This window comes from Martes martes (assembly GCF_963455335.1).
Source record: "Martes martes genome assembly, chromosome: 16".
In the NCBI taxonomy this organism is placed as follows: Eukaryota; Metazoa; Chordata; class Mammalia; order Carnivora; family Mustelidae; genus Martes; species Martes martes.
The window spans coordinates 59,857,512-59,868,462 of record NC_137904.1 but is presented as its reverse complement, the minus strand read 5'-3'; the positions used below and the strand labels follow the sequence as shown (position 1 = coordinate 59,868,462).

The following is a 10,951-nucleotide window of genomic DNA, read 5'->3' as shown; positions in this document are numbered from 1 at the left end:
GGGGCCCAGAGGGGTTGCGTGGGGGGCTTCAGCCAGGAAGAGGCTCCGAAGCCCAACGGGGTTCCCAAAGTTTCTGGTCCCTGGAGGCGGGGACCGCTCCCCTACACAGGAGCTCCTTAGAGGGTTTGGGGTAAAGGGTGGGGCTCCCAGGGTGGGACCACCGACAGGCGGACCCCAACTCCCACCCTGGGGCGGCGTGAGGCAGCAAGGGTGGCTCGGAGCCCGGACGAACGGAAGAAAGTGGGAGCCGCGAGGGCCCAGGTGCCAGTGGTAGGGGAGGCAAGAGCCGCTCCGCTCCAGCTAGACGCGCCCTGGCTCCCCACGCCCCCACCCCCGGCTCTCGGGAGGACCGGCGCCCCGCGCCGCGCCCCGCTGGGCCCGCCCCTCGCCGCCCCGCCCGCCCGACCTCGGAGGCCCCGCCCCTAGCCCCGCCCGCTTTCGGAAGCACCGGCCGCCCCCTGCAGAGCAGCGCTGCGGCCTCCGCCATGGCGGCGTCGCGGCTGGAGGACGTGCTGACCTGCTCCATCTGCCTGGGGCTCTACGTGGAGCCGGTGACGCTGTCCTGCGGCCACAACTTCTGCGGGGCCTGCATCGGGGACTGGGCCCGCGGCTGCGACAAGGCGTGCCCGGAATGCCGGAAGCCCTTCCCCGACGGCGCAGAGCTGCGTCGCAATGTGGCGCTCAGCGCCGTGCTCGAGGCGATGCGCGCCGGGCCCGGCACGGACTCGGCCCCGGCCTCTGGCTCCGCCCTGGGCGCGCGCTGCTCCCGGCACGGGCGGCCGCTCGACCTCTTCTGCCGCACCGAGGCTCGCTGCATATGCAGCGCGTGCACCGTGAACGAGTGTCTCCTCCACGAGCGGGCGCTGCTGGACGATGAGCGTCGGGAGCGCGAGGTGACACCGGGGTCCCCTGCCCTGTCTCTCGGCGCCCGGGCTGGGGCGGGCAGCTTCAGCGGGAGGAGGCTTTGGGATGTTTGTGTGTGCTCCCGAATAAAAGGGGAAAACAGGTGCTTGGAATAGAGATTTCGGAGATGGTGACAGGCCCAGGGTTGCGACCCCAGCACGGAGGGGCTGAAATGGAGCGAAGGAAAGGGCTCTGCAGGCGAGGATGTTGGAGTGTTGGAGGGGACCCCTGTGGCTTCAGAAGTCACAGAGAATGACGACGAGATGTTACCGCTGAGGCTCTGGGCATGCAAGTGGGCAGCGCGGGCCAGCAGGTGACAGCAACAGGGAGGGAGGGAGTGGCAGGTGGTACATGCAGGTGGCACGTGCATGCTGAAGGGGCATGTGCACGGCCAAGGTGTGAGAGGACGGACGTGCATCCCTGGGGGACAGTCAGGTGGAACTAGGAGAGTGCCCCTCCCGACTTCTGCCTGTGGCACATTGTACAGTGGGGGAGGCCATGGGCCTGGACAGAGACAATGGGTCTGGGAAGATCTGACAGCTTTGGCCAGTTTATCAACTTCTCTGTCCTGTTTTCTCATCTGTGAAGTGGGGATCTTGATGGCCCTTGACTCATAAAGAAAGTGTGGCCTGGAAAAGCAGAAGCAAAACAGACTCTTGACCAGAGGCTGGGAATGCTGCTTTGTCCTGCTCCCATAAAAGCACAACATTCTGACCCTCCAGGGTACCAGAGGAGTCACAAATAGGGGTGAACTCTTCTCTCCCATGCCCAGAGCTGGGGCTGAGGTCTGGCCAGGCCCACCTGGGTGGAAGGACCCACCCTGTACGTGTGCCACACTGCCCGCTGGTCAAATAGCTTCGGTGCTTGGATCTGTCGCCCCTTCCCTGCAAGGCTGCCGAAGCCGGAAGTGTGGCTCCCACTGTTTACTGACGGGGGGTAGCGCGGGGTGAGTTTACAGCCCAGAGACCGTGGGTGCTCTCTCCAGGTTGCTCAGCCTGCAAGAGAACTGGAGACCAGGTTTAAAGCCCAAGGCCTCTGCTCTGCCTATGTACCTCCCCGCTCCGGGTTGGGAATGGGCTCTGTCTGGGTCTCCCGGGGACTCTGACCCCGTTCACGCCTGTCTCAGACCAGGGCCGGTCCATTGGTCAGCTTTGCCTGGGGTGGCACTAGGAGGGGATGCCCCACATCCTCTCCTGTTTGTTGATTGAGGGGAGGACTTCACAGCCATCCCTGGTCCCCTCTTGTCACTTGTTCCCTGGTGGGCACCCAGGCCCAGCTGAGAGCCACGCTGGAGGTCAGCCAGCAGCAGGTGACCCAGGTCGAGAGGCAGCTGGAGGAGCTGCAGCAGCGAAGCAGCCAGATCCAGGTACCAGGCCCGCCTGCTCTACCCCACTGCGTGCTCAGGCTGTGTCCTGTGGGCAGCCCCCAGGCCCTCCCAGGGACACGTGCTCAGGCTGTGTCCTGTGGGCAGCCCCCAGACCCTCCCAGGGACACTGGGTCGTAGATGTGAGCTGCCTTGAAAACGCCTCTGGGCAGCAGGGAGGGAGAGCCTGAGCAGGGTCGGGGGAAAGGTTCCAGGGGCCCTGGCTCCCCGCATCCTCACCCCTAAGCCCAGAGGGCAGCCTTGGCCTGGGCCACCCTAGGCCACCACTCCTTCGCCCACACAGAGCTCGGCCTGCACCCTGGCCTCCATGATCTCTGGCAAGTTCAGCCGCCTGCTGCAGGCCCTGGAGATGCGACGGGCCTCGGCACTGAAGGACGTCAAGGTGGCCGAGACCCAGGCACTAGCACAGGCCCAGGATGCAGAACAGCGACTGCGGGGTCACCTGGAGGCCCTGGTTCGTTACGACCGCAGGGTCCGGGACCTCCTGCAGCAGCTGGATGACTGCACCTTCCTCCAGGTAGCAGGCCTCGGGGCAGCTGGTTGGGGAGACGAACGTCCCTGCCCCCCGTGCACAGGCTCACCGCAACTGTCCCTGGGGCTCAGGAATCACAGCTCCTGGCCCCCCCAGCGCCTCTTGGGCCTCTGACTCCTCTGAAGTGGGACGAAGATCAGCAGCTGGCCGGCCTGGAGGAGTCACTGAGCCAGCTGTGTGGCCTCCTCCTGGAGGAGGGGGACCGCCCCAGGGCACCAGCTGAGGCTGCTGATTCGGGCCCTGATTCGGGTAAGGCTGACCCCACGGCGGGTGGGCTGGGGGGCGGGTCAGAACTCTGCCCCCCAGGACTCCCCCCCCCCATTGCTTCTTTGCCTCCTAGAGGGCCCAGGTCCCCTGGCACCAGTCCCAAGCCCAGTTTGTCCACTGAGGAGGAAACTCTGGCAGAGTAAGGAGACCGGCATATGTGTGCATAGACGTGCGTGCATTGTGCGTTCGTGTGTACGCTGTGCGTATGTGTGTGCGCTTCTGGGAGGGTGCATGTGTACCTGGGTTGGGGGGGACATGCCGTGACTGTCCTGCCCAGGATGTCTGCCCTATGCCCTTCCCCCTCTGTGCACCTGTCCTGGGAGGACAGCCTCTTACACGTGGACTCAACAGAGCGTGTAAGCAGATTCTGGCCCCACAAACCTGGGCTTGGTTATGGTTCTCCCACTAGTTACCAAGTTAGGTTACCTTGGGGAGACTCAGGTTTTTCATCTTTGAAATGGGGTGGCTGCCTGCTGTGGGGACATCACCCCTGGCTGCACTCCTGACAGCCGTGTGGCTTTGCCCTGGCAGAGCCCCAGTTGCCATCCCCGCCTCTGAGGACAGGACGGTGAAGGCGCACAGGCGCCTGCCCGCTCACCCTCCACCGGTCCGTCTGTCCCTGACAGATTACCGCAATCTGACCTTCGACCCGGACAGCGCCAATTGCCACCTCTACGTATCTCGGCAGGACCAGCGGGTAAAGCACTGTCACAAGCCCCGGGACGTGGCTGGGCCAAGCAGCTTCGAGCTCTGGCAGGTGCGGTGCACCCAGAGCTTCCAGAACGGGCGACACTACTGGGAGGTGCGCACATCTAACCACTCGGTGACTCTGGGCGTCGCCTACCCAGACCTGACGCGGCGCAAGCGGGGGCCCCACACGGACAACATCGGGCGCGGGCCAAGCTCCTGGGGGCTCTGTGTTCAGGAGGACAGGGCGCAGGCCTGGCACAACGGGGAGGCCCAGCTCCTCCCAGAGGTGTCGGGGCGGCTCCTGGGCATGGACTTGGACCTGGCTTCCGGCTGCCTCACCTTCTACAGCCTGGAGCCCAGGGTGCAGCGCCTGCATACCTTCCATGCCATCTTCACCCAGCCCCTCTACCCAGTCTTCTGGCTCCTGGAGGGTAGGACTTTGACCTTGTGCCATCAGCCCGAGGCCAAGCTCCCTTCGGAGCTCCAGGAAGAGGCCTCGGAGCCCAGCTGAGGAAGGAACGGGATGGAGCTCTGGGCCAGGAACAGGTGCCACCATACCTTTGTGCCCAAAGCCTGCCCAGCCCCTAGCTTGGGGACCAGCTTTGGGCCAGAAGATCAACTCAGAACTAGGCTGGGCCACTTGGGAAGAGAGGTTGGGAGGGAGCCTCCCAACCGGAGTTCACTCTTCCAGCATCACTGAAGGACACGGGGACGAGAAAGGGACTAAAACGGGAGGACCCCGCCCAAGCAGAGCCCACTTCTCCACGCTGCCGAGGCGTTCGGAGGCTGACACAGCGCCCGTGGGCTCCTGGTCCTGCAGCAGAGCGCGCGCAGTCAGGCCTCCCCACGCAGTGTGGTGCACATATACACTCCGCGGCCGCTGGCCTCCCGTGAAGGTGATGTAGATCAAAGGAGTGGGGCGGTGGGCGGGAGGTTGGGGGGGCCACAAAGCATGGACAATTCCTGGAGAAAACCTAGAGAAAAGTGATTTTTTACTTCCTTCCTCTTTTTTTTTTTTTTCTTAACATTTTGGTAGATCTTCATTGCTTTTGTACATCCTTGTCATTGCATTTTAAAAACACTTGTGTTTTTTGCATTTTTTTAATTTAGCATACCCATTTTTCACGGTATTAATATTTTCCCCTGAATGATTACCATATAAACAGTCTTTCTAATGACCGTCAGAATTCATTTCCCTAACACAGGTACCCTCCGCTCTCCAAAAGTTCAAGTTCTGCTGCTTGGCTTTCCTAAAAGACCCGCATTAGCATGGTTCTGGATTTCTTTGGGTTAGTGCGGGCAGGTGCCATTGGAGGTCTTTTTGTAAAGCAAGGTGGCAGAAGGGCAAACTTGGGCAAGCCAAGGATACTCTCTGCTGTGTGCCTTTTCTGCCTATGAAAGCTCTCGTAAGGACACTCTATTTTTGGATTGCTCAGGGGACCCCATATCAGACACGTTGGCATTGTTTTATTTGGGGCTGTAAAAATTCCACCACGATGCGTATTTCTGAGCAGGAAGCTTCGGCCCTATCCGTGGTTACGTAGGTAGGCTGAGTTTCCAGTGGAGTTACTCAACAGAAGTATAAGGGGCACCTGGGTGTCTTGGTTTCTGCTCAGGTCGTGATGTCAGGGTCTGCTTAAGACCCTTTTGCTCTCTCCCTCTACCCCCCCCCTTAAATAAACAAAATCTTCAAAAATAATAATAATGACGAGCATCTGAAGATTCTGTTTTGTTTACACATGGTCAAAATGAAGCAACCTTGAGGCAGGCAGGCGCTCCCCCCACCCACTCCCACCAGCCGTCTTAGCTGGGCACAGCCTCGGCCCCTGTCCCCATCACCCAGGGTGTGGGGACTAAGTACAGTGATGTGTATAGCGCTGGGCCAGTGCGGGCTCCCTTTGTTTTTGTTTTTCCTGCTCAGACGATGCTTTCCGGACAATACCTGGATGTACGTTTGTTAGTGTTTCTGGAAGTAGGCGCTGGGACCTAGAGCAGCTGTAATTCTGTTACTCAGAACACTTCACTTCTTGATCTGGGTGGTGGTTACAAGGATGTTGGCTTTACTACTGTTGGTGCTATACGCGCATTTTTACATACTCATGAATAATTATTTTGCAAGAGTTTTTTTAAAGGATAACACGTGCAATCCCGTGGCCCCAGCTGTGGCCCCCGGCTGCACGCCCCTTCCTGCAGGTGCCTCCCCAGCGTTTGGCTCTCTATTCAAGGGCGGGGCCAGGCCTCTGGTCAGTACAGCCCGGGCAACAAGCTTCGAGGAGGACTCCGAAGTTGGGGACTCCCCAGACATGGGGAGGGGGCTCTCGCAATGTGCAACCTGACCGAGTGACAGTAGACAGTCACCTTGCTGCGCAGCTGGGCCGACAGTGGCTGAGAGACCCAGCAGGGAAGGAAGCAGGATTGGGCTGGCCCAGTGGCCGGCATTGCTGGCTCTCGCCATGTACAGATTCTGACCATCACCGCCCCCAACCCACCCCCCAGCCCAAAGCCCCAGCATGCATGTGCGACAGGCTGCTCCCACACTCTGAAAGGGGAAGGCAAAGGAAGAGAGCCCCCTCTGCTGTGGTGGGCAGGGTTTGGGGTCTTCGTTCTATGATACTACATGTTATTAGGCCGTCAGTCCTTCCATATTGTTCTGTAGGAATGTTCCTTATTGTGACTGTTGACCTTATTTTGAGATGAGATGCTGCTGGCCTTTTTGTAGACTGTGCTTTTCAAGTAGGCATGGGGCAGGCATTTGTAAATTATTGGAAAGCTGCTTTGAATGAAATGCCCTCAGTCCACCCAATTCTGCCAGAAGTCTGTCTCCCCTCCAGGAAAAACACATTGGGAGGGGAAAAAAAGAGCATGGATTTTTGGGTGTAATATTTGTGAGGGGGATTTGATTAGCCTGTGGGTGTTTCCAAAATCTCTGCCCCGCCCCTCTAGTATCTGGGCTTCTGTGAGGCCGAATCAGGAGGATGGGCACACCCAGGCAGGGCAAGGGGACAGGAGAGATTTTAAAAGACGCCTCAGGTGCCAGGGGAGTTGAGGGAGTTGGGTTGGAGCTTGCTGTTCCCCAGGCAGGAAGGGATGGGAGGGAACAGCGTAGCGACTGTAGGAGATGTGGCTTCGAGTAACATGGGACAGGAAGCTAGAAGACTATGGAGCCAGGCTTCCGAGGACAAAGGATTTCCATTCTAGAATTCCATGCCCAGCCAAAGAGTGTCAGAGCTTGAACAAAGACCTTTGCAGGCACTTTCAAATCCATTCTCAGGAAGCTCCCAGAAGATGTGCTTTTCCAAAGTAAAGAAGTAAAGCCAATGAAGGGGAAGGAAGACCTGGGACGCAAGCAACAGGGCGTTCAACACAGAAGAGAAGTGGTAAAGAACTGAAGTCTCCAGAAACTTGAGCATGAACATCCACCAGGATTTTCAAGGCTTACGAGCACGTGCTTTGCGGATGAGGCGCGAAATGCTAAAAGTAACAGGTAAGATGTTGAAGCTGGCGGTCACGGGAGCAAGCATCTGGAGCAGGTGGGACACAGAACTGCCAGCTTTTGTTACAAGGCTCATAAAATTGTTTACTTTTTGGAGACAGTACAGCAAATAAAGCCTAACCCCAGCAGGAGAAGAGAGTAAAGATTAGAGTAGAAATCAATGAAATAGAAACGAAAAGAACGGTAGAACAAAATCAACGAAACTAGGAGTTGGTTCTTGGAAAAAAATAATAAGATTGCTGACCCCCTGGCCAGACTTATCAAAAAGAAAAAAGACCCAAATAAATAAAATCATGAATAAAAGAGGAGAGATCACAACCAACACTGAAGAAAGACAATTATAAGAACATGTTATGAGCAACTCTATGCCAGCAAATTCGGCAATCCGGAAGAAATGGATGCATTCCTAGAAACTGAACTACCCAAACTGAAACAGGAAGAAATAGAAAACCTGAACAGACCCATAACCAGCAAGGAAACGGAAGCAGTTATCAAAATCTCCAAACAAACAAGAGACAGACAGCTTCCCAGGGGAATTCTACCCAACATTTAAAGAAGAAGTAACACCTATTCTTCCGAAGTTGTTCCAAAAAAAAAAAGAAAGAAAAGAAAAGAAAAGAAATGGAAGGGAAACTTCCAGACTCTTTCTATGAGGACAGCATTATCTTGATCCCAGAACCAGACAAAATCAGACCTCAATCCCAAACCCCACCAGGAAGAATTACAAACCAATATTCTTGATGAACACGGATGCAAAAATTCTCACCAAGAAACTAGCCAGTAGGATCCAACAGTATGTTAAAAAGAGTATTCACCACAACCAAGAGGGATTTATTCCTGGGCTGCAAGGGGGGTTCACCATCCACAAATCAATCATTGTGATACGCTGTGTTAATAAATGGAAGGACAAGAACTGTATGATCCTTCCAAGAGATGCAGAAAAAAAATTTTGACAAAGTACAGGATACTTTCTTGATAAAACTCTTCACAGTGTAGGGATAGAGAGAACATACCTCAATATCATAAAAGCCATATACAAAAGCCCACAGCGAAATTCTCAATGGGAAAAAAAAACAGAGCTTTTCCCCTAAGGGCAGGAACAGGACAGGGATGTCCACTCTCACCCCTGTTGTCCAACATTGTACTAGAAGACCTAGCCTTAGCAATCAGTTAACAAAAAGAAATAAAAGACACCCAAATCAGCAAAGAAGTCAAACTCTCTTCGCAGATGACATGATGCTCTATGTGAAAAACCCAAAAGACTCCCCCCCAAAATTGCTAGAACTCATACAGGAATTCAGCGACATGGCAGGAGATTAAGTCAAGGCACAGAAATCGGTTATATTTCTATATACTAACAATGAGACAGAAGAAAGAAATTAAGGAGTCAATCCCATTTACAATTGCACCAAAAACCATAAGATATCTAGGAATAACCAAAGAGGGAAAGGATATGTACTCTGAAAGCTATCGAGCACTCATGAAAGAAATTGAGGAAGACACGAAGAAATGGAAAAAAGTTCCATGCTCATGGATTGGAAGAACAAATATTGTTAAAATGTTTATGCCACCCAGAGCAATCTGCACATTACTATCAAAATAACACCAACATTTTTCACAGAGCTGGAACAAATAATCCTAAAATTTGTATGAACCCAGAAAAGACACCGAATAGTCACAGGAATGTAGAAAAAGAAAACCAAACCTGATGGCATCACAATTCCAGACTTCAAGTTCTATGACAAAGCTGTAATCATCAAGGCAGCCTGGTACTGACCCAAAAGCAGACACATAGATCAGGGGGACAAAATAGAGAATCCAGAAATGAACCCTCAACTCTATGGTCAACTAATCTTCGACAAAGCAGGAAAGAACGTCCAATGGAAAAAGACAGTCTCTTCAACAAATGATGTTGGAAAATTGGACAGCTACATGCAGAAGAAGGAAATGGACCATTTTCTTATACCATACACAAAAATAGCCTCAAAACAATGAAAGACCTAAATGTGAGACAGGAATCTATCAAAATCCTAGAGGAGAACACAGGCAGCAACCTCTGTGACCGCCGCCGCCGCTAGACATGTCTCCAAAGGCAAGGGAAACAAAGGCAAAATGAACTATTGGGACTTCAAGATAAAAAGCTTTTGGGGCGGGGGCACCTGGGTGGCTCAGTGGGTTAAGCCTCTGACTTTGGCTCAGGTCATGATCTCAGGGTCCTGGGATCAAGCTCCACATCGGGCTCTCTGCTCCGCGGGGAGCCTGCTTCCTCCTCTCTCTCTGCCTGCCTCTCTGACTACTTGTGATCTCTGTCTGTCAAATAAATAAATAAAATCTTTTAAAAAGAAAAAAAGCTTTTGGGGCGCCTGGGTGGCTCAGTCATTAAGCGTCTGCCTTCGGCGCAGGTCATGATCCCAGGGTCCTGGGATCCAGCCACGCATTGGACTCCCTGCTCAGCGGGAAGCCTGCTTCTCCCTCTCCCACTCCCTCTGCTTGTGTTCCCTCTCTCTCTGTTTCTCTCTCTGTCAAATAAATAAATAAAATCTTTAAAAAAAAAAAAGATAAAAAGCTTTTGCACAGGGACGCCTGGGTGGCTCAGTGGGTTAAAGCCTCTGCCTTCGGCTCAGGTCATGATCACAGGGTCCTGGGATCGAGCTCCTCATCAGAGAGCCTGCTTCCTTCCCTCTCTCTCTGCCTGCCTCTCTGCCTACTTGTGATCTCTGTCTGTCAAATAAATAAAATCTTAAAAAAAAAAAAAAAGGCGGGGCGCCTGGGTGGCTCAGTGGGTTAAAGCCGCTGCCTTCGGCTCGGGTCATGATCCCGGCATCCTGGGATCGAGCTCCTCGGGCATCGGGCTCTCTGCTCAGCAGGGAGCCTGCTTCCTCCCTTCTCTCTCTGCCTGCCTCTCTGCCTACTTGTGATCTGTCTGTCAAATAAATAAATAAAATCTTTAAAAAAAAAAAAAAGCTTTTGCACAACAAAGGAAACAGTCAACAAGACCAAAAGACAGCTGACAGAATGGGAGAAGATATTTGCAAATGTCTTATTAGATAAAGGGCTAGTATTCAAAATCTATAAAGAACTTATCAAACTCGACACCCAAAGAACAGATAATGCAACCAAGAAATGGGTAGAAGACGTGAACAGACATTTCTCCAAAGAAGACATACAAATGGCCAACAGACACGTGAAAAAATACTCAACGTCCCTTGGCATCAGGGAAATACAAGTCACAATGAGATCCCACCTCACACCAGTCAGAATGGCCAAAAGTAGTAAAGTATTAACAAGTCAGGAAACGACAGATGTTGGCAAGGACTCTCTTACACTGTTGGTAGAAATGCAAGCTGGTGCAGCCTCTCTGGAAAACAGCATGGAGATTCCTCAAAAAGTTGAAAATAGAGTTACCCTGCAACCCAGCAATTGCACTACTACATATTTAACCCCAAAAACATAACTGTAGTGATCCGAAGGGGCACCTGCATCCCAATGTTTACAGTAGCAATGTCCACAATAGCCGAACTATGGAAAGAGCCCAGATGTCCATCAACAGGTGAATGGCTAAAGAAGATGGGGTATATACATACAATGGAATATTCCTCAACCACCAAAAAAATGAAAAATCTTGCCACTTCCAATGACGTGGATGGAACCAGAGGGTATTATGCTAAGCGAAATAATTCAA

General features: G+C 53.6%; 1 protein-coding gene across 1 annotated transcript; it reads left to right on the top strand.

Annotated features, from left to right (window-relative positions):
* The first annotated feature begins 468 nt into the window (after nucleotides 1–468).
* On the top strand, nucleotides 469–5,467 carry TRIM65 (tripartite motif containing 65). The gene is made up of 6 exons (XM_080826508.1): nucleotides 469–893; nucleotides 2,174–2,269; nucleotides 2,571–2,804; nucleotides 2,891–3,068; nucleotides 3,160–3,225; nucleotides 3,713–5,467. Exons 1-6 carry the CDS (start codon nucleotides 486–488, stop codon nucleotides 4,285–4,287), a joined length of 1,557 nt encoding a protein of 518 aa, XP_080682634.1. The 5' UTR covers nucleotides 469–485; the 3' UTR covers nucleotides 4,288–5,467.
* Nucleotides 5,468–10,951: the final 5,484 nt, after the last annotated feature.

Coding starts and splice junctions, on each gene's coding strand:
- TRIM65 (XM_080826508.1), top strand. CDS start 486: ATGGCGGCGTCGCGGCTGGAGGACGTGCTGACCTGCTCCATCTGCCTG. Junction 894..2,173: donor ATGAGCGTCGGGAGCGCGAG/GTGACACCGGGG, acceptor GTGGGCACCCAG/GCCCAGCTGAGAGCCACGCT. Junction 2,270..2,570: donor AGCGAAGCAGCCAGATCCAG/GTACCAGGCCCG, acceptor TCGCCCACACAG/AGCTCGGCCTGCACCCTGGC.